This window comes from Cyprinus carpio, chromosome B6 (genome assembly GCF_018340385.1).
Source record: "Cyprinus carpio isolate SPL01 chromosome B6, ASM1834038v1, whole genome shotgun sequence".
NCBI classification, from domain to species: domain Eukaryota; kingdom Metazoa; phylum Chordata; class Actinopteri; order Cypriniformes; family Cyprinidae; genus Cyprinus; species Cyprinus carpio.
This window is the reverse complement of record NC_056602.1, coordinates 18,956,362-18,979,183: the sequence shown is the minus strand read 5'-3', so window position 1 is coordinate 18,979,183 and position 22,822 is coordinate 18,956,362. Positions and strand designations below refer to the sequence as shown.

The 22,822-nt window shown below is 35.1% G+C and overlaps 2 protein-coding genes across 4 annotated transcripts in view; one reads left to right on the top strand and one right to left on the bottom strand.

Annotated features, from left to right (window-relative positions):
* il23r (interleukin 23 receptor) overlaps positions 1 to 11,650 on the bottom strand; it is an 11,780-nt gene extending 130 nt beyond the window's left edge. Inside the window, exons 1-15 of one of the 2 annotated variants that reach the window (XM_042726064.1) lie at positions 11,222 to 11,650; positions 10,872 to 11,144; positions 10,458 to 10,575; positions 10,137 to 10,294; positions 9,811 to 9,947; positions 8,529 to 8,685; positions 8,361 to 8,443; positions 6,765 to 6,963; positions 6,435 to 6,623; positions 6,160 to 6,258; positions 5,453 to 5,608; positions 3,178 to 3,354; positions 2,384 to 2,471; positions 2,095 to 2,185; positions 1 to 907 (exon numbers count right to left, since the gene is read on the bottom strand). The exon at positions 1 to 907 is cut by the window's left edge and continues 130 nt beyond it. In XM_042726064.1, coding sequence (XP_042581998.1) covers positions 314 to 907; positions 2,095 to 2,185; positions 2,384 to 2,471; positions 3,178 to 3,354; positions 5,453 to 5,608; positions 6,160 to 6,258; positions 6,435 to 6,623; positions 6,765 to 6,963; positions 8,361 to 8,443; positions 8,529 to 8,685; positions 9,811 to 9,947; positions 10,137 to 10,294; positions 10,458 to 10,575; positions 10,872 to 11,144; positions 11,222 to 11,285 — 2,583 coding nt within the window. In that variant the 5' untranslated portion in view covers positions 11,286 to 11,650 and the 3' untranslated portion in view covers positions 1 to 313. Of the gene's footprint in view, positions 908 to 2,094; positions 2,186 to 2,383; positions 2,472 to 3,177; positions 3,355 to 5,452; positions 5,609 to 6,159; positions 6,259 to 6,434; positions 6,624 to 6,764; positions 6,964 to 8,360; positions 8,444 to 8,528; positions 8,686 to 9,810; positions 9,948 to 10,136; positions 10,301 to 10,457; positions 10,576 to 10,871; positions 11,145 to 11,221 lie in introns of both variants that reach the window. The other variant, XM_019107190.2, reaches the window with a different exon arrangement.
* A 3,352-nt stretch (positions 11,651 to 15,002) lies between these two features.
* Positions 15,003 to 22,431, top strand: slc35d1a (solute carrier family 35 member D1a). Of its 2 annotated transcripts, none has more exons than XM_019107191.2 (12): positions 15,003 to 15,219; positions 15,894 to 15,927; positions 16,014 to 16,100; positions 16,291 to 16,358; positions 16,462 to 16,533; positions 16,634 to 16,702; positions 16,963 to 17,065; positions 18,300 to 18,392; positions 19,636 to 19,703; positions 20,513 to 20,591; positions 20,671 to 20,753; positions 20,846 to 22,431. In XM_019107191.2, exons 1-12 carry the CDS (start codon positions 15,074 to 15,076, stop codon positions 20,952 to 20,954), a joined length of 1,011 nt encoding a protein of 336 aa, XP_018962736.1. In that variant the 5' UTR covers positions 15,003 to 15,073; the 3' UTR covers positions 20,955 to 22,431. The 2 variants fall into 2 exon arrangements, with proteins under 2 accessions (XP_018962736.1, XP_042581997.1); XM_042726063.1 differs by having other exon boundaries at positions 15,006 to 15,130.
* The last annotated feature ends 391 nt before the right edge of the window (positions 22,432 to 22,822 follow it).

Genomic DNA, 22,822 nt, shown 5'->3' with positions numbered 1-22,822 from the left:
TTCTTTTGTGTCAAAACAGTATTCAAGAAGAAGTTACTATGAATAAATCGATCAGCAACATACAGTACAGCTTACTTTACACACTATCGTCAGAATGTGCGGAAACCACAAAGTGATTTAGATCTGACTAAGACCACACTATATATGCAGACAAAATATAGAAAATATCATCACTGTAAATTCACTGAAAAAACTTAATGCTGTATGTACAAGATGATGTCATGCAAGATCCTGTATATGTTTGTGTTTATGGCCAAATCACATCCATGCGAATATAGTTCAGATGTGCTCTTGCCGCATGATATCTGTGTACCTAACCCTCTTCTGGAGCTGAAAAACTATGGCAAAGCCCTTGTGGAGAGTATGGGCTGGTATTAAAGACCGACCCTCTGAGGCAGCTCTCCAGGTCATTGGGTAGTACAGTTTGACTTGTGAAAGTGCTCTGGTCTATATCTCCTGTTTCCACAATCCTCTCATTCTCTTCCACTTCTCCATCCTTATTGGAAGCTGTCTTAGGGGGAGCAAGGAGATCTTCAAGAATGCCCAAAGAGCCCAGCGCTCCATCAATAGCTAAGAAGCTATTAAGACGTCCATGTATCACAGGAATACAGGATAAATCCCAACCGAAATCATGATGTGATGGAGACACCAACAAAGGGAATTGTTCCTCCTCCTTTAGCTCCTCATCTGTAGTCTCAGAGAAGTCTTCATTTCTCTGTGAAGCTGTCAATAACTGAGGTTTATAAGGAGAATCAATACAAAACAGGTTCGTTGTGGGTGTTTCTGTGACATGAAGCACAGCTGGATAAGAGTCTTGTCTCTCCAAAGATAGACTGACTTCCTCAATGGGAGTTAAGGGAGGATCATTGTCTCCAGGAAGAGCTCCCCAAGGGCCATGACTGTCATCCTGAGAGCAAAAAAAAATGGTATTAACAAGTATGGAGATGCAGTATAAAGACAATATTACTCCTGCAATTCAACCTCTTACATTACTTTTGCAATAACAGGTGCAATATTGTATCAGTTTTTTTATGCATATTAATATTTTAAAGGATCAGTTCACCTAAAAATGAAAATTCTGTCATTAAATACTCACCTCACATGTCATTCCAAACCCATAAGTCATTTGTCCATCTTCGGAACACAAATTAAGATATTTTTGATGAAATCAGAGAGCTTTCTGATCCTCCATAGACAGCAATGCAACTGAAATGTTCACAGGCACAGAAATGTAGCAAGGACATCGGTAAAATAGTCCATGTGACATTAGTGGTTCAACTGCAACTTTACGAAGCTGCAAGAATGCTTTTTGTGCGCAAAGAAAACAAAAATAACAACTTTATTCAACAATTTTTCCTTGAAAGTGTTAGTTCCGTTGCTGTCTATGCATGGTCAGAAAGCTCTCGGATTTCATCAAAAGTATCTTAATTTGTGTTTCGAAGATGAACAAAGGTCTTATGGGTTTGAAATGACATGAGGGTGAGTAATTAATGACAGAAATTTCATTTTTGGGTGATCTATCTGTGTAAGTACAATTAAGATTATTAGGGGATGTTCACACAGTTCATACATTTCTGCATTCTACTTTTTCCATTCGTCTGTTCGGGTGAATCAAATCATTGATGGTTTTAGCTTGTGTCATCTGCTTTTTCACTCTTTTCTTAACTCTTTTTTACAACCCTATTTCCAATAGTTGTACATAGCCACCATTGAGTTATATATTGACAACAAAATAGTTTTAGCAACTAAACCTCCATATACAGTATAACAGGGATAAACATTGGGTAGGCCTCAGAAAGGTTAAAAACCACTTCATACCTCTGTAATTGTGTTAAATACAAACATTGGCACTCTTGATGCATACTGAGGACATGTATAACAATGACATGTCTGCTACTGTGCTTCATAGTGGGGGAAATTCTGGCGGAAATTTTTCTCAGAAATATTAAATGTTTTGTATTTTTGAAAGATTCCATTTTCAGGCCTTCTGCCCACATGACAGACAGGATACAGGAAAAGGCCTCCAAACTCATAATGCTGCATGTTGATTGTAACATTTAACTAAAATGACCCTGTATAAATAAACACCATTACCTTGAGTAGTTTTATAGCATTGCTGTTATCAAATTTTGGTAGATTTTCGAAAATCCAAGAGACTCCAATGGACATGCACATTTTCATCATTCTGTAAAGAGAGTTTTTGAGAAGTAAAAGTAAGAGTTACACATAAACACACACCTAACTTGCACAATGTTATTACATTCTCACTGACTGTGACTGTAACATTATGAAGACTGCAAGAATGAGCCACATTGGGAAACTACTTGCACAAATGAAAGTGCAGACACTTAGTAAAATCAAAACCCCCAGTTCAGCACGTCACCTTTGCCGCACACATTTCAGGTACATCAGGTTGGCCAGGATCACCATAGGAACAGCAGCAGCCAAACAAATTCCAGCTATCATTCCACCTGGAAATATATTAAGTGCATTAAAATTAACACCTGATATGATATTGTTAGAACAATTATGCATTAACTGTTCCTAATATCTTTGAAATGACTTTATAAGCGCATACTCTATGAATAATGCATAGATATTATTCAGTGTCTTGTATGTATGCATGGTATGCAACTCTAACCCATACCCTACAAAATGAGTAATATTTTAGTCAGAATGTGCAATGAACCTCATGCTGATTCTCTTAAAGGGACAGTATGGTTTTCCTTCATCAACAGAACACAAAAAACGTTAAACATGTCTCAGCTTTTTTTATTCATACAATGAAAGTCAGTGTGGTCCAGTGCTGTTTTGGATCTCAATGACTTTCACTCTATGGACAAAAATGGTCTTTAAAAATATCTTCTTTTGTTTTCCACTGACAAAGAACATTTTACAGTTTTGGAACTACATGAGGATTAGTAAATGAAGATGGAAGAATTAAATTTTTTTTTAATATAGCAACATCACATCTGCAAATCTTTTTTGTCCAATATTGTACTTCCAAACACTCTTCCGCGCTTATTAATCATTTCTGCAGAGACTTTCTGGAAATATCCATGTTTGTAATTCATTTTGGTCAAACTGTGATTTTAAGGTCAAAGTTTCTATACTTAGCTAATCCAACACTACTTTTTTCCTAATGATCTTTCTCATTTATTTTAAAAGGAAAGGCACCTGTTGTCTTGTCTGAACCAGTTTTGTCTGACAGTTTGCTGTGACAACAGCAAGTGGCAGGTTTTCCTTTGGGGCCTTCACCCGCAGAATTCCACGCAGAGACAAGGATATCGACACACTCCTGTTGGCCTTGCAGCTCCCAACTCAAACGTCTAGGAAATGCATTAGGCACAGTTTCTGCAAGAAAACATGAGGAGACGAAGAGTGTTTCCAGGATGTTTCTTTTAGCAGAAAATAATATCAAACATTCATCTGCATCACTCACACTCTACTTTAGCAATGACTAGTTAGCTGACTGACAATTTGTCTTTGAACCAGGTTTCATGGTTAAGGGTCAGAGATCTAAGAGTAACTTTGTAGAATGAAACATCAAGGTTAAAATGCTCATGTAACTGTTCAGCAGGGTGGAGATATTTAACATCTGACAAAAAGCCGTTATGTACTTTTTTCTCTGTTCTGTGTTTTTTGACAACACCGTTATGCCCCTGGATAATAACAGACATTCTTTAGTTACTGTTGTCTGTTGGTTGGTTAGAGTAGCTTATGTTGGAGACAGAAACATTTGCACACAGCCACATGCTTTCCGCTGTTGTCTCTACTTCCTGTCATGCCTAAAGCCACATGTTAAGAATAGCTGCTGGGTCTCATTCGCGCCAGCCGGAGCTGTAACTTTGAAGACACAGAAATGACACAGAAGACAGAGGCCCTCGAGAGATTCTAGTGAAACTCTAGAGAATACGTGAATACACTGATGCCCAGCAGGATCACGCCCACTAATACATAAACCACACTTTACTCTCTAATAATTTTGTGTCACCACAAATATTTTATACATTAGATATTGAAAGTCATCTTAAGCATGTGAAGCCCACCCATGAATAGTTTTCAGTTTCAGTTCAAAGTGATATGTGGGCCTCTCCCTTTAAAGGTGACATCTTTTTTCCAACACCTCTACATTTTTTTTTTTTTTTTTTTTTGCAGTAGTAAAATATTGCCTCAACACAACAATAAACAACAACAACAATCTTAGACAAACTGCTGTAGATCAAGTTTAACTGGATTTTTAAAACAGCACAACAGCCCTAAATAAAATTATAGTACAACTACTCTTTCTTTTTTTTCTAATAAATGATGTTCTTTTGAAAGAACCCTGAAAAAAAAAATGACCATGGTTTCCTCAAAAATATTAAGCAGCACAACATTTTCAATACTGATAATAATAATAATAAATGTTTCTTGAGTGCTAAATCAACATATTAGAATGATTTCTGAAGGTTTATGTGACACTGAAGACTGGTTTAATGGCTGAAAATTCAGCAGGAATAAATTACATTTTAAATCATAAAATTGAAAACAGTTATTTTAAATAGTTAACATTTTTACAGCATTTTTGATCAAATAGTGTAAATGCAGCCTTGGTGAGTGTAAAACATAAAAAAAAAAAACGCTGGTTGCTGGCTGGTTATTTAAGATAGCAGGTTTTAGCAGTTTTAAGATGGTTTTAGCAGGTTTATATTTCTCTCTCAAGCTGTCAAAGCTTGCTTTATACTCAGCTGTTGCATCAGGGTATGATAGACAAAAAAAAAAAAAAAACCTAAGCTGGTTTGAGCTGGTCTGTTGGTTGGTTTTATATGGGGTTTTCAGCTAGTGAAGCTTGTACATTAGCTGGCCGCCTATTTTAAACCAGTTAAACATAAGCTTGGCCAGTAAGTCCAGCTAAAACCAGCAGCTTAGGCTTATGCTGGTATAGAATTTTTATTTTTTTATTTAAAGCATGGATATTGGTTATGGATTTTAAATGATCCACAAATGCAACAAGATGTAAAACATTTTTAAAAACTGGTTCCCATGTTAGTTGCTACCAACTTATTTACACTAAACGTTTTGCGGTCATAGTTGTGCAACACGCAGAACATCAGTTTTAGACCAGTTATGTAGAAGTGTAGGGGAGTGGGGTTACTGGAAGAGGATGTGGACTCTTTCAGTAAATGGTGGAAAACCCTGCTGTCAAACTGTGGGTGTGACAGTGATGAGTCTCAAACCAAAGACAGGTAAAGTCTTTCCACTGTGCTAAACGCACAAAGGTGCACTGCATAATTTGTGGGGTGAGGTAAAACACCTGAGTGGTTGTGAAAAAAACAACAACAAAAAATAATTTTATATTGAGGCAGCATTAAGGAACAAACTAAAGTTCTGATTCTTTGTGACAAACCATGTGACTCCTCCCCTCCGCACTCTGACACAAACCACACTCACAGAAAGCTGTTTTACTCACGGTTCTGAAGAAGTCCCTTGTCTCTGTGTCTCTGGAAGTAAATGGTGTAGTTTGTGATAAATCCCCTTTGTTTATCTTGTTTAAGCTCATCCCATTGAATCAAAATCAGTTTTTTCCCTGTCTTGGTAATTGAAACATCTGGTCCAGCTAGAGGCTCTGAAAAAGAAACAACAGAGTGGATTAAGAGATTAAATGAGCCTTCAGTCACTAAGCAGAATTTAAAAATTATAATAATATTTTTTTTAAATGCTACTGTATTTAATAAACTCATAAACTGACTTCTTTTGACAAATTCTCTGTCACTGCCCTCTTGTGGCAATTAAGAGGGAGAGCAGAGATTATTGTCAAACTTTTTGTTTACTGCTCTTGTTTAAAAAAAAAGTTTAGCCTAAAACATCTATGACATATTAGTAATCGTAATAATGTTAATTAAATTTACAATTTAACTGAGTGAGATATAATTAAACTTATTTATTATAAGTATGGAAAAAACTCATCCGAACTTATATGAAGTAACATGTAAACATGAACAGGTATGGAAAATGTTTACTAAGGTTCGAAACTTTCTATTCATCATCATCATCATCATCATCATCATCATCATCATCATCATCAAAAAAAAAAAAAGGAATAAATTACATTTCAAAGTATGTTAAAATAGAAAACAAGCAAGAGAGAAACTGCAAATATAGTAAACATGTACTTACTCTCTTCCTTTGCGTAAACCTGAACAAATGCAGGGTCTGAAACTCCACTGGCTTCTTCAGTATATAAAGAAATGTTATACAGGACACCGGCTCGCATACCTGCAAGAACAAGTTCAGAATTGTTTAAGGACTTTATAATGAAACTTGAATAATGAACACCATTTCATGAACTACATTAATCTGCATAACATGTTATGCTGTGTTTTTAACCATTTTTATTATTTTAATCCTTAGATGTTAAGATCAACACCACTAGATTTTTGAAAAACCCTTACCTTGTAGGAATGTAAAATTATAGTCTTTTCCTAATCTCTTCCATTCTAAGTGCATTGTACTCTGTTGCCACTGCACAACAAATCCCAGAATGCCCTCCACCTCCTCACTGTAATGAGACACGTCCCACGATAGAAGCACACTGCCCCCTGCTGCTGGAACTAAATTTGTTACCTTCGGGGCTGGTTTACCTGTGACACATGCACACAGAAAATAATATAACATTTTCATTTAGATTAGGCTCATGTAGATGTCTTGTTAATCACACTGTGTATCCTACAAAACTAAAGAACTAAAAAATAACATAAATTAAATAATAAACAGGCTCTCACCTGTATATATCAAGCTGACGGGTGCAGGTGGGGAGGAACCTGCTGCTGTCACAGCACTGACGTTAACTTCTGCTGCGTTCAGCTGAAGAGTTTGATGAGTGACGTGAGCTGGGCAATTCAGTTCATGGATCTCGCCTTCTTCTTTATAAGATAACTTGTAATGTAACAAATCTCCACTGTAATATAATGGTGTATAGCGCTGTAAGAAGAAAGAGAAATAAATAATCATCAAGTGAGTTCATGTTGAGGGCAAAGGCCTGTGATAATGTTTTTCCTCCCTATATGACATGATAAATCATTCTTTTTAGTCAGTTCTTTCAATGCATTGAAATGTGCTTCACAAACTAAATTGAGTGATTCATTCTCAGACTGGACTGATCTAGTTCACAAACTCGATTCTTGAGTGGGATTGAGAAATAAAGAGATAGTCCACCAAAAATGTATCTTATTATGGTTTATAGTTTAAAAAAAGTAAAAGCTAAAGGGTGAGTAAATGACGAGAGAATTTTCCCTTTAATATTTTGTCTGTTCCTCACATAAATCTATCATGAGTCTTCAAAATACCTGGAATACAGTGTACAAACTAATATCTAATGCTCCACAGAAAGAAAGTAATATGCACTTTTTAAAATTATGATTCCAAAGAGGGGTTTTAGAATAACCAATCTAGGTTCCCCAAACAATCATTCAGTAATTGGTTCTTAAAATAACCATTTTCTAGGACATTTAGATAATCTAAAGAACCTTTTTCCACCTTTGACCAATGGAACTGTTCCATGGATGTTAAAGGTTCTTCAAAAAGAACCTTTATTTTGGGACAACATGAAGGTGAATAAATAATGTAATTTTTATGACATATACTTGGAGTGCATGTCTGCCAGTGTACATGGGACTGTCCTATAGAGTTTTAAAGAGTCATCACTAACTAAAGTCATCTTTTATGCTGTTGTGTCATGTCAAGAAATACTAAGTATTTTTTTCACTCACAGAACAGATGCATTCAAGAGACTGATTAAAAGAAAGCTACTTCTGTGAATGACACTAATATTTCAGACCAGAATTTCAGAAAATTAAAATGAATAAGAAATATTTAGGATTTGTGAGTCACTAATTAGGAAATATGTGACAATGACCATGCAAACTCTTTTGCATAAATGGAAATGTTTAGATTTGTTAAAAGAGGTTGACATTTAAGGTGCTATATAATGTAAAGTAACATTCAAAAGTTTGAGGTCAGAGAGATTTTTCTTAAGAAATTAATACTTTATTATTTTAATTGATCAAAAGTGACAGTAAAGACTTACTTAAGAAAGTAAAGACTTTAAATTTTTACTTTAATAAAAAATGTAAACTAAATTTAAAATGTTGTTCTTTTGAACTTTTTATTCTTTAAAGAATCCTGAAAAAAGTATCAGAGTTTCCACAAAAAAAATAATTTTTTTAATGATAATAACAATAATAAGTTGCGTGCCAAATTATTTCAAAAACATAAAAAATCTTGCCAACCCCAAACTGTTTGACAGTAATTTATGTTATACACATTTTTTCCTTTGTTTGAAATCTTTGATTTATCTGTCCAGTAGGTGGTGCTGTTACCTTCCACACCACTGTGACATCCAGAGCTCCTTGAGTGCTGGTCCTGTTGATGACTCTCCACACATCAAGTTTGTGTGAGGGTGCTAGAACATATAAAACAAATTTTTTGTCAAAACAATATGCTGATAAAACACATCGACTAAACTAATGTGAATAAAAAGGAATTACCAATTCCTGGGCTGGTTATATTGAAGGACTGACTCCACATGCTACAGTTTGTTAAAGTAACACACACTCTCAGCTCAAACTGATAGGGCATAAACGGTTCTAAGGCTTCCTGCATCAAAATACATCCAGCTTGGAGCTCCTTCACACTTCCCTGGCCCTGATCAAAAATGACAGCAAAAATATCTAAGACTTTCAAAAGAACAGTTCACCAAAAAATGAAAATAGTCACCCTCAGGACATTCAAGATATAGATGATTTTTTTCTTCATCAGAACAGATTTGGGGATTTGGAGCATTACATCACTCACCAATGGATCTTCTGCAGTGAATGGGTGCACTCAGAATGAGAGTTCAAATAGCTGATAAAAACATCACAATAATCCACAAGTAATCCACACAACTCCAGTCCATCAATTAATGTCATGTGAAGCAAAAAGCCGCATATTTGTAAGAAACAAATCCATCATTAAGATGCTTTTAACTTGAAACCTTCTAGCTAAAATACGAGTCCTCTATCCATAGTATTACTTTCTCATCTCGTCTGAATCAGGAGAGAAATATACACAACACAGTCCAAAACAGTTCTAAACAAATATTTGGGTAGATTTTGATATGAGAGAACATGTGATTAACTTTTTCGCTGCGGGAAGTGTTTTTATGGATTAGGAAATGATGGCTTAAAATTAAAATGCCTTAATGATGGATTTGTTTCTTACAAACACACAGCTTTTCACTTCACAAGGCAATAATTAACTGATTGACTGTAGTCGAAGTAGTGTTGGATTATTGTGATTACATATTCTATGCAGAGGAGCAAGTTACACTCTTAAAAATAAAGGTGCTTAAACGGTTCTTCACAGCGATGCCATAGAAGAACCATTTTCGGTTCCACATAGAACTATTCAGTCAAAGGTTTTTTAAAGAACCATCTCTTTTTTACCTTTTTATAATCTGAAGAACCTTCTTTCACCGCAAAGAACCTTTTGAGAAACAGAAAGGTTCTTAATCGGATGTTAAAGGTTCTTTATGGAACCATTTAGACAAAAAAGTTCTTCAATGGCATCGTGAAGTACCTTTATTTTTAAGAGTGTATGTAATGTTAGTCTTTTCCAAACCCAATGTTCCTATGAAGAAACAAACTCAGCTACATCTTGGATAGCCTGAGGGTGAGTAAATTCTCAGCAAATATTCATTTTTGGATAAACATTTTTGGAATTCCTTTAACCAGAATAAATTTTTTCACAAATCATTTTGTGTATAAGAGATCAGTATTTGACTCTCACCCAGTCCTGGTTATCATGCGCTTCTCTGAACCTCAAAATTGGTTTCAAAATATCTTCTGAGCCATTCCAGCATATTGTAGGAGAAAGAGTGCCATTTTCAAACACAACTCGTGTTATATCTGGAGTGCTTGGAATTACTGAACAAAAACAATGTCAAAAAGTTAACACACGATTCAGCTAAACACATCTATGCACATTTGGTACGTCAAAATTCATATCACTTTCACTGAGTGAAAGAATGAGATTAAACAATCAAGAGCTCATGATATGATCAAAATTAGAAAGTGCTTCAGAAATTAGTAAGTGCATGTCATTTAGTCTCTTACCAATGTCCCAGATGGAGAAGCTGAAAGCAGATTGTGACTCTCCTAATGCATTGTGACCTCTTACATGAACTTTATATGTCATGTTCTCAACAAACAGCGATCGTGGAATAGACACGTGGCCGTCTTTGTTCATCGCATACTGGAGGAACTGGGATGTGCTGTTGCTTTGCATGGAAGAAAGACATTAAAGAAAGATTAAACACAAGAAAGACTATTTTGATCTTTAACTCTATATTTGAAAAAAAAAAAAAGATATAGGATATATGATAAAGCACCCTGATGTTATCAAACTGTTAAAATAAGAAAATTTGACATACTTACTGAAATGTCACTGTGAAATTGGTAAATAAATATGTCTCAGTTGTAACCACTAGAGAGCAGTTAACATACTCCGAATTTTGGTATGTGACGCAGCTGAATTTCGGTTTACTTGGAGGGTCTGAAGCAGAAAATGAATTAATAGCTAGACATTAGTAATCAAAATCTGGTTAACTAACTAGCATTTTTGTGAATATCACAAATATCACAGAGTTTTGATTCATACATTTTATATATGTTTATATTTCATGTACATGATCTGTTAATCATTAACAAATGTGCAGATGTCTCTTTCTTAAGCTATTTAACCCTTCAGAGTGAGATTTACTTGAATAAAACAAGAGATTTTAAAATAATAAAATATTTGTTCTTGCATCTTTAAAGCAGTGTTCGAATACAGATAACATATGAACTTACAGCCAGCCTTGAAATCTTGGCCGCAAACAGTGTGCCATTTGTCTCCTTCCTTCACCTTGCAGAGTAGCCAAAAACTGGGCTGATTGATGACTATTTGTGTCTTTATTACAGAGCAATTAATAGTTTCGAAAATGGTCTCTCCATTGAAGACTATGGCAAAGTGTCTCCCACAGTGCTCAGTGTTTGATTGGCAGCCTACAGTCAAGTTGGATCCCAGGTGGATAACATCTGAATCTACTATCAGCTTTCCAACACAACTGACTCTGTAGCAGTCTAAGCAGAGAGAGAAACACTATTCATTTAAAAACATTACAATGTCCAACAAATATAATCTCAATAACTTTACTCACCGCAGAATTTGTCGCTGAAAAGGAGAAGAAAGACCACCTGCCAGACTCTGATGAAAAAATCCATTTCATGCCTTTCTTGTTCTGGGTCTCTATGATGATCAGTGGATATTTTTCTCCACACTTCATGCCTAGTCCTTAAGCCTCTTCTCCTGTCTTCTCTGTTCTCTCAAATGCATTTGCATAAAGCAAACCAGCATATAGTCAGAACAATAAGTGGGTCGCCTTCCATAGCATCATCCCTTTTTAAACATGTCACATGTCACACATCTGCACTCATATCAAAGGCATTAAAAAACCGATAAGCTTGCGATCTTTGTAAATAGTCAGCATTCTCATGAGCGATACTTAATGTTACAAGCCCAATCTTTTCTATGTCAACCCTGTTTTCTCAGAGTTGCCTTGCTCTTTTGAGGGGCAATGACCTAGATTTGTGGTATTTATGTCTGTTGTGAAACTCTGAAGCGTGTTTCTACATGCATACATATTAAACCACCTTTTTAGTCATCAACAATCATTAACTGCTATCACACTTACTCTACTAGCACAGCATACATAAAATGAAATATGCTGATGTCACATTAACTTTAACTTTAAAGTCATGAATTAAAGAATAATGATAATTCACATATAAAACTGAAAAATATGCAGTGGAAGAAGTGGATATGTCACAGAAAAAGAGAAAACCAAACAAACCTTTCCTAATACACTTTTTTTAATGGTGATTTCTCCTCAATTTGGGCTCCTCTCCTGTTTCCATCATAGATTTTCACAAGCTTGATCCACAGGGCTGACAACTTCACATAACAGAGGCACGTTTGATATTAGAGGGATGTGAAAACCAGTGGAGAAAAAGAGAACAACGCTCATTAATTCAGTAAATCTTCCTCATGAAGCCCTAATGCCTCTCATTAAATATACATTTTACACCCAAACAAGCTCTGTTGATATTAAAAAATATATACTTATTCATAGCTAAAAACGTGAGGTTCTGGAACAATGAAATAAACCGAATTACCCATGTTCTCCTCACACGTTCCCTCTCACATTTGCTTAGCGTGTGAAAATAACACCACAGAACAGCCTTCCTGTCTGCCCCAGATTTTTGATCTCATTTATACTTACTTTCCATCTTCATCTTCGAAGTGTTTCTGGGGAAAACCCACTGACATAGATAAGGTGAATCTGAGATCCAGAGTAATACAAAGAATGCACTAATAACAGTAGATTAATAAGCAGAAGTGTTTATAATAATGATAAACAATATAAACAATAAACTCTTCATAAACAGTGAGATCGAGTTATTTACCGTAAAGGTGTGGAAACTGAAAAACGGACAAAACAAAGGAAAACAATTAGGTTAGTGTCAATCCCACAATTACAGTTTGTGTGAAACTAGCACACTAAACCACAAAGACAGACCACAAGTATTTAATAAATACAGAAAGGAGGAAAGAAAGAAAGACATTTAAAAATATCTCATTATTTTGTATGTTAAACTTTATAAATATATCTTAATATCTTTTTCTTTTGTGAATATGAAAAGAGACGTATTAAAATATACACAGTTTTTTTTTGTTATTTGCAAAAATCTCCTTATAGTTAGTCATATCCTTTGTCACTTCAAAGCATTTGATTGCACAGTTGCTGACCTATGATGTGACTTTATCTCAGGAGTCTTTAAAGTACCTCTGTTAGACTACTTTAGGATCATTTGAAATGAGAGAAAGATTCATATACCTACAATATGCATATTATTAAATGGATGATTCATTGGATATCACATTAAAAATAACATCAAAGAGAAAGTTTAAAAGCAACTTAATCATATGTCTGTCCTCATTTTGCAACCTAAAAACATCAAGCGTGCACAAAATGTGGTCTTCTGACCTCAACTCGTTTTTTTTTTTTTTTTTTTTGAAAACCAGTCAGCACTTTTGAACTTCTTTGAACTGTTAATTATTTAGAAAATGGAAGCCTGTTTAAAATTAATATTTGGTGGTATCAAATGTGGGCTAATAATCATTGTTTTATATTGTCACAATTTTATGCCTTTAATATTTTTTAGCCCGTGTGTGTGTGTGTGTGTGTGTGTGTGTGTGTGTGTGTTTGTGTGTGTGTGTGTGTGTGTGTGTGTTGTTGCTCTTGTTTTTATTTCATTTCCACACTACACAAAACAAAATCAAATAAATTTAATAACAACATTATAAACATTGCCTAATAACCCAAAGATAATGATAAGTAGGCTATATGTGAGTCCGGAACACAAAATAAGGGTCCATTTTTTTGAAATTGAGATTTATACATCATCTGAAAGCAGAGTAAACAAGCTTTCCATTGATGTATTTGTTAGGATAGGACAATATTTGGCTGCGATACAACTATTTGAATCTGGAATCTGAGGGTGCAAAAAAATTAAATAAAATAAAATAAAAAAATCAAAATATTGAGAAAATAAAATTAAAAGTTTTATTGATTAGTTTATTATTTGTTATTTTTTTTTATATAAAAAATCTAGTTTTAATAACCTATAGGCTAGCCTATGTACAGTAGGAAATTTACAAAATGGAACATGAATATTCATGAACATGTTCATGGAACATGATCTTAATTTAATATCCTAATGATTTTTGGCATAAAAGAAAAATGTATTATTTTGACCCATACAATGTAATGTTGGCTATTGCTACAAATATAACTGTGTAACTTATGACTGGTTTTGTGGTCCTTGGTCACATAGCAATGCATAACTTTGGTCTTTGAGTCTGAAAGGGGGCGTGGTCCTCCAAGGTGCTATCTTAGTTAATCAAATTCGATTTTTGCTACTATTTCAAGACAGCATTTTGTGTGAAGGTAACTTGTAAGGAAGCTAGTTATGGCTCCTAATGCAGCTGCCATTGATGTTCTATAGTGCTTGTTTTTCGTTTAGCTGAAAACAATTTTCTTCTTTCAATAACTTCATAACGCCATGTTAATTTTTTTCATTCGTGGGAAATCTTAGGCTGTGTCATCATACAGTCATTTACTTTTTTTTTACTGCATTCAGCTGTGATCCAACGAAACGGTTAGGGTCTGTTCCCATCACTTACAAACTCTTCAGTTTATTGCACCCATGCCTTGAGGGAGCACCCATCTCTCATCTTTCATCCAGGGAGCAGCACCCTTGTCCTCCAGGACAAAATAAAAGCACACGTGCACACTGGGACACCGCAGGTTCAGATTGAATGAAGGAAGGAAGGAATGAATAAATAAACAAATTTTCAGGGAGAATCTATTGTATTTCATTTCACTGGATTTGCTATGTTATCCCTTATGAAAAAAACATGGTTTTATGGTAGTAAAAGCCCTAACAAAGGTTTTTTTTTTTTGGCGTATTGATTATTACCATTTGTATACCACGGTTTTACTATAAATACCATGGTTAAACCATGGTAAGTGTAGCAAAATCATGGTTAATTTGTGGTTAACATGGTTTTCTGTTATTAGGTTTAGTTTTATTTGTGGCGAAACCATGGTTAACTTTCGTATTACGGAATTTAAAATAAAAATATTTTTTTCTACATGCTAATGGTCAACGTTAAACTAGTGAATAAAAAAAAACTCTAACAACTTGAGGTATAAAAATATCCTGTATGGAAGTTTACATTAAATGTAAATCCACTTTATTAGTGCACGTAGTGTTATGTCGCTCTGTGGGTACATATCTTTGTGTATCCACTTTATTAGTGCACGCAGAGAGCACCGCACTGACGTATGTAAATTAGAAATGTTGTCGTCACAGAATACGTAGCTCTGTAAACATGGCGGACGTTCAAAGGCGTCAACGTGGGGAGGAAGAAAGGCGCTGCGTTCAGAATGAAGCAATGTGAGCCAAGGAATGAAGCGGCTGGGATGGCGGACCAAACGTTAACGGTACTCTTCAAACTTTTAGCTGCGGGCTTTTATGGCGTCAGCTCTTTCCTTATAATTGTAGTGAACAAGAGCGTCCTGACCAATTACAGGTAAGAATACTTTTTACTGGAGTTACATACTCTGTGTTTTCTAAGCGTTTGACTGTCTCTAGATGCAGAATACTTGGGATAGTTGTCAACTTAACGTTAGTTATGGCAGAAGTATCAGTCTGGTGCAGAAGGACGTTGATCTTCGTGAGCTGGTTTAAACATGCAATGTGAGACTGAAGCTGGTTGTTTTAAAAACAAAACGTTCAGTGTTATTACCATGCATTTACGGACCTGTCGTGCTAAAACCATGGTTTAAAGACATGTAACTTTATCATATTGAAGTTCCTTGGAGAACCATGTAAATACAACGGTACATGAATATGGTACTCATTCAATACTAAGGTTTATATCAAGTATAATGTTGTTACCCTTTCTGTAACGTTACTTTGGTACCACCACATCCCATTTTTGTAAACATGGTGAGCTACTACCTGGTTTAAACTATTTAAAATGATGATTATCCAGTATTTGTCTGTTTTTTTTTTCTTTTAAATGCAAGAAGCCTTAAAAGTGAGTCACTGATTTAAAATAAAAATTAAAAATCTCACAATCAACACTAAATTGTATATGACGGTTTATTTTATGATAGCTTTCAAATGTAATTATAGTGGAAGAAGCATGTAAACAAAACGTTGTTCTTTCAGTCTTTGCTAAAAAGCAGTCTTCCCAAACAGGTTTCCCTCTTCGATATGTGTTGGCATTGGTCAGGTTGGTTTTCTTTGGTCATACTTTGGGCTTTACACATTATGTTACAGAGCAGAGCGGCAAGTGCATATCATGTCTTTACTTTGCAGATGCTGGCAACAGTTGTTGTGCTACGGGTGGGAAAGGCCCTCCGGGTGATCACCTTCCCTGAATTTGATGGTAGCATACCTAGAAAGGTGATGAATGCTGGCTCTTTAAACTTGTGCGTGTTGTCGTGATTTTTCCCCAAGGAATACATGTGCATATCTTTTTTGTTGACATTGGAAAAGATACCCACATGGGCCTGCAAAACAATGCAGCTTTGTAAGTGTTGCTTACAACTTTCTTGTTACGCTTTTTCAATACCTACCTACCTTGTAATTTCAGACATTTCCGCTACCTCTTCTATATGTTGGAAATCAAATAACAGGCCTCTTTGGGACAAAAAGACTTAAGTATGATCCAGTACATAACAGCTTTAAATATTACATATAATAGATCTGCCTTGTTTTGTATTTTATGTATTTGTATCTAATTATGTGGTTTTCCTTCCTTCAGCCTGCCAATGTTTACAGTTTTGAGGAGGTTTTCTATTCTCTTCACAATGCTGGCAGAGGGTTTCTTGTTAAAGTAAGTGAAAGTTCTCCAATTACTACAGTGTCTCTGATAGCTTATCTCTAATTAATTAATATTATGATAAAAATGTCACTGGTTATGTCCCTCATTACAGGAAGAAATTCTCCCGGCCAGTTCAGCTGACAGTATTTACTATGATTCTAGGGGCTTTTGTAGCTGCAAGGTAAAAGTTTTCAGTGGCTCATTGTTTGATAGAATTCAAAGTCCAATAGAGTTCAGCCTTATCTTGCTGGACATGCCAATTATTCATTGCTTTATAGAGGAATGTTATTGTTTATGAGACTGTGTTGCAACATAGAAGTTAATTATACATCACTGTCTTACGCCTAGAGTATGAGAAAGAGACTTTAACTATGTCTGCAAACATTTAATCACATATGTTTTTTACAGTGTTTGATGAGTTCCCTTATATTTCTTGTGCAGTGCTGACTTGGCTTTTGACCTGCAAGGGTACGTGTTCATTTTAATGAACGATGTCTTAACTGCTGCCAATGGAGCTTTTGTGAAACAGAAGCTTGACTCTAAGGTAAGGAAAGAAACACATTCATGATAGAGATTACTCAAATACCTTGAATACTCCCCAGCAGCTGTTCTCTGTAGTCATTAATTGAGATATACTGCTTTCCTATGCTTGCACAAAAATGAAGCAACTACCATGGATCACTAAGTGATGCGAATTCTTTATGTTGTTTGTTTAATGAAAATGTCATGAAATAATTCACAATAAATTTCACTTTGCATCGTTTTGTTCATGAAGATGAGGGTTTTTCTTGCAAACCTGAAGGTGAAAAGTGAAAGTCGTGACATTTGCCAAGTATGGTAACCCATACTCTGAATTGGTGCTTGCATTTAACCCATCCAAGTGCACACACACAGCAGTGAGAAGTGAACACACCGTGAACACACACCCGGAGCAGTGGGCAATATCAGCTATATGCAGCTATATCCAGCGCCCAGGGAGCAACTGTGGGTTCAGTGCCTTGCTCAAGGGCACTTCAGCCATGGGTACTATTGAGGGTGGAAGAGAGCGCTGTTCATTAACTCCCTCCCCCACCTACAACTCCTGCCAGCACCGAGACTTGAACATGCATCCTTCTGGTTACAAGTCCAGCTCTCTAACCATTAGGCCACAGGTGCCCCTACCTGTCAATCCTGGCTTAATTTGTTGTTCATAATTTGACAAATGAGACATTTTGTCCTCCTTTGAGTCAAAAAGTCTATTTATCTTGCAATCCTACTCCTATTTTTGAGAACTGATGTTTTACGTAACTGGTTTTGTTTTGGGCGCTTTCACATCTTCATTTTTACTGCACCCAGTCTGAGCAAAAGTTGTTCACATATGCATGTTCTAACATTTCAAGAACCGGTTCAGTTTCAATATATTTAGAAGATATGCCTGTGCTTGTATTTGATGAAACATAGAGTGCTGGCAACGTGAGCCGTGTTTATTGCATTACCCCACTGGCTTGGACTGAAAAAAGAAGTCATGTGTGTTCTATTTGAGGCCTCCAGAGAGAGTAGTTTTATAGCTGCTTCAGTTTTCATTGAAGAATGTGGACTATGTGTACAGATTTATCTAAAGCACTGACAACGTCAAAATGTTAAAGCCTATGCTCACTTCCTGAAAAAAAGCCCTTTGGCTCACTTCAGATGTTTGGATACCATCTGTTTCTCACTTAGAAAAAGAGCAGCTAGTGTAGAGGGTGCGAGAGAAGAGGAAATCATGACATGGCTTTACTGGCTCTTTTTTTGTCTTATAGGAGCTGGGAAAGTATGGTCTGCTCTATTACAATGCTTTATTTATGATTCTTCCAACACTGCTATTAGCACATGTCACAGGAGATATGGATAAGGTATGTTTATTATTATTATTATTATTATTATTATTATTATTTATTTTATTGGATTTTTTTTTTTCTCACAATGCATATAAATATTTATAATTTTTATAAGTTTAAATAATTTTTATATTGTTTTCAGTAATTTATTTTAAACATAATTTATATATAGTGTTCTCTAATGATTGAGATTGGCTTTGGATTGATCTTTTGTATATAACATCTTATATATTAATTTTTAAACATTATAGAATTTTTTATATTGTTTTTTTCTAGTAATGGATATTGGCTCATTAATAAAAATGTGTTTCTTGAATAACAGTAAAAGCAGCTGCACACATACAGCAGATTGTTGGGTAATGCTCAGTTATATATAATATATTGTGCTTACATGCCAGACCTTAAATAACCCCAGGATTCTAGTCACTTCTAAGAGTCCGTCTCTCAACAAGACCTCATACCCACCGATGATCTGGCAACCACAAACACACCATCTGCTCAGCTGCAGTGAGCTCACATTGCCAGAGAACACACACCATTAGCCGATTGAAACGACTGCATGCTTGTCATAAATTCTCTTGAAATCATAACAAGCTGAATGACATAAATTTCAGCATGTCTGTTCCTGCCTGAAAGCTTCTCCCATGAAAAAAATAACTGCATTTTCTTAGTCAAAAAGTGTGCTGCATCCTGGTCTTTTTGAAAAAGCAGTGTGAGCACAAGGCTTAGTTGTTTGGGAGGTTAGGATGACAGGGCCCTGCTCCATGAATGCCTCATTTTATTTAGCTCAGTGTGTTCACAGGGAGGCCCAGTTTATTTGGCAGGCGCTGCCTCAGGAAGGAGAGAGGACAGGAGACAGTGTGTTTCTTGCACAAAGCCGTCATTATACCAGTCAGCGTAACTAGCAGAGTGAATGTAGTAGCTTACAGAGTTAGGTATATTCCTTTTAGGTGAGCTCTTCACCTCTTTTTAGACTGGTTGAGTGGATTCGTTGTTTTTTACTCACCATGCAAGTAATTCTCTGCAGTTTCCACCTATGAAAAAAATGTGGAAAGTCCTCTTTTTGTTATGTGTGACTTTTTACCATATAAGAGCTTGACCTATAAATTCCCTTACACACAGCTCCATAACTGTCAAGTTTAATGGTTAACTAAGGTAATTACTCTGTATGTGTTATTGAAGGATCTCTAGGCAGTTATTTCCTTTAAGTGTGTCCTTCCAAAGATATCACTTAATATCTTTTTTTTTTTTTTCCCAGGCTTTAGAATATGAAGGCTGGTCAGATGTGCTTTTTATAGGTCAATTCATTCTCTCTTGTATAATGGGGTAAGTTAAAATAGAAACTTTGTATTTGGTCAATACTAGGGTTGTCTAAGTTAATGCAATTTAAATACGTTTAGTGGCATTCATGTGTTTATTTAGTTTTGTCAGTTTGTAATTTAATTGTCATAAAAGTTCAACAAAAGTTAAAACTCCATTAATCATAGAAATGCAAACACTAGCAGAAGACTGCAGCCAGTGCCTGTGGTCCGTACAGATGCAAGATCGAATTTTTTATTAATTAATTTCAGAAGTACTTTGAGCTCCTGATTGTATATTTTAACTGATTGGCAAGTGAATGCACAACAAGCTAATGTTAGTGTTTTTTTTGTGCATAGTTTCCTCTTGCATAGTGTTATGAAGAATGAAGGCGTCCCAAGTTTGAATTTTGCTGAAAATTTTGCCAGTGTGGCCGCACCTTTACACATGCAAAAAAAGAAAATAATTTTAATGGTTAAAAAAAAAAAATGCTACAGTAGAAAAGTGTTAATTGGTTACTGGCAAATTCCACACACTTGTTTTTTTCCACACACTTTCATTTTCAGCTTGGAATAGAAAAGCTAAGTGTGATGAACTTTACGTTTTACATGTGGAACTTAAGTACTTCAGTAGGTTGATATATTAACATTATGTAAGTGAATAAAATGTTAGTTTGTTTTCATGTAAGTTTAAGCTTGATACATAAATACTAAAATGTTGCTACTGTATTTCTTTGTTTAAAGTTTTGACAACCTCAGTTTTTTAATAGTGTAGATGAATGATTTTAGGCATTAGAGATTTCCTTAAAAGTACATCTTCTGTTGGTACATTTACAGGTTCGTTTTAATGTACTCCACTGTACTTTGCACTCAGTATAACTCTGCGCTAACTACTACTATCGTCGGCTGCCTAAAAGTAAGTATGTTTTTTTTCCTTAAGCATACAAAGATATACTTTGTCCTGCTTTTTGTTAACAACGTTTGTGTTTCTGCAGAATATATTAGTGACGTATATTGGAATGGTGTTTGGAGGAGATTACATTTTCTCGTGGACTAACTTTATTGGTCTGAACATCAGGTAAGAAGTGAGCTTTTCCCAGAAGGAAACAGATGGGATGCAAGGATTTAGTGCGCCGCTAATGAGCTGATTGCCTGTACTTGTCTTCTCAGTATTGCTGGCAGTCTGGTGTATTCCTACATTACCTTCACAGAGGAGCAGACCACCAAACCGAGCGAGAATGTCATCAAACTAGAGGTCAAAGGGAAAGTGTCTGTATGAGCAGTGGTTTGATGTTCATTTATAATGCACAAGGCTGTATCTATGAGTTCTTGTATTTCTTGCAAGAGTAAGAAGTCACTCCTTTTGTTTTTATTATTTTATGATGTTTTTTTTATTATTATTATTACATGAAGAAAATATTGACTGTAAAAGGTACAGCAGATGCTGGCAGGGCATCGTCTCAAATTAAAGATTTGGTCAGGTTTCAGACATACTGGAATGTGTCATTCCAGAGTAAATATTTGCCTGTTAATTTTCACTTCTGTTAAGAAGTGGTGTCTGTGTTACAAACTGATGGTTTGTGTCCTGCAGTGTTGGACACTTGCCACAAATTGGGAATGAGGACTGTCATTAGTATTGAAACACCTGTTGTATCGTATGTTGAAGAGTACTTTTAAAAGTCAGTAAGGCTATTTATTTTTATGAGAGTTGTATTTTATTGCTAGGGTTGTGAATTGGGTTTTATTGTATGGAAAGGTTTATTCTAGCTATAAATAGGGGGTACTATAAATTGTTTAAATAACAACTTGAGTTTTACAGGAATGTTCTTTCAAACCCTGAATGATGAATGGAAAGTTAGTGTTTGAGTGTATAAAACAAGGTACATGTTAAGTAGATGTTTTATTTGAGTCTTTTGATAACAAGCTTTAAAGATCAATATTTTATGTTAAGCATTTTCAGTGTTACTCAGTGTTCAACTGGACAAATTCTTACAACTGCTTTTCTATTTTTTTTTTTTTTTTTTTTTTTTTTGTATTTGGGAATGGAATGCGGTAACTGTTTTGTACTGATGGAATCATGGTAAAGGAAAAATTGTGTAGTAATTGCACTTTAACAGTTTACAGGCTTTCTCATTTGTCAGTGATTTCAAATGGATATTAGTTTTTGCAAGAACATTGTAATACAATATACACAAACATTTCAGTGTTTTGATTTGTCTTGTTTAAAGTTGCTGCCTTTGGGTGAATCAGAAAGAGAAATGAGAATGTCTCCTACATTTATGTCTGATGTATTTTTTACAAATGCAAAATGCTAGACTGAAAATATCACACATTTCTCAGTTATTTCTTGTGCTATACATGTTGTACATCTGGAAAATCTGCTGCATTCTGTGGTTACTGAATGGTTTTCATTCATGTATGCCACTTTCTGGAACACTTTGTTTGTCCATTTCTTAGAGATTCAGATTTTATGGATGATGTCCATTTGTGTGATTTATTTTTCAGCACTGATGATGACGTTGTTGCAGAAGTATTTTATGTGTTCAGCTTGTATTTTTTATTGTATTTTTTCATGTTTTTATTGATTTCACTTGAAGAAGCATTTCTTTATCAAATTCATATCTGCAAATTCTCAGTGATTGTATCAGTGAGAAACGGGAAGTTTATAACATTTCAGATACCTCAAGCTCAAAGAATATGTATTTAATTTCATTTTCCAATGCTAACCAAAATAAAATCACCTTTTTCATTTTTCACTTTGCCCATTGTTTCTGTGGCAGTAGATTCTGTACTACTTTCCCTAGGGTTATTTATTACTTAAAAGCCATCTCATCCTGGTTTTAAGTCAATAAAACATAGCATTGTAATTGGCTGCTTATGGGATGTCCAAGCAAGCACCCATGTTGTGACTGCTCAATGTAAAATAAAACATAAGCCATTGTTTCTTATTTGAGTTTACATGATTTTAAATTGATATTTTGTTTTTTTCTAATGTAGAATCATTTCTATAAGGGTTCAAATCTTTTTATTGATGGAAAAATTTCTGACTGCATTGTTTAGAATATGAAACTGTCTTATTTAGCGAGTCTTAAGTGGAACACAGCTGTAACAGGTAGAGTTTTAAAGTAGATTTGCAACTGTTTTATT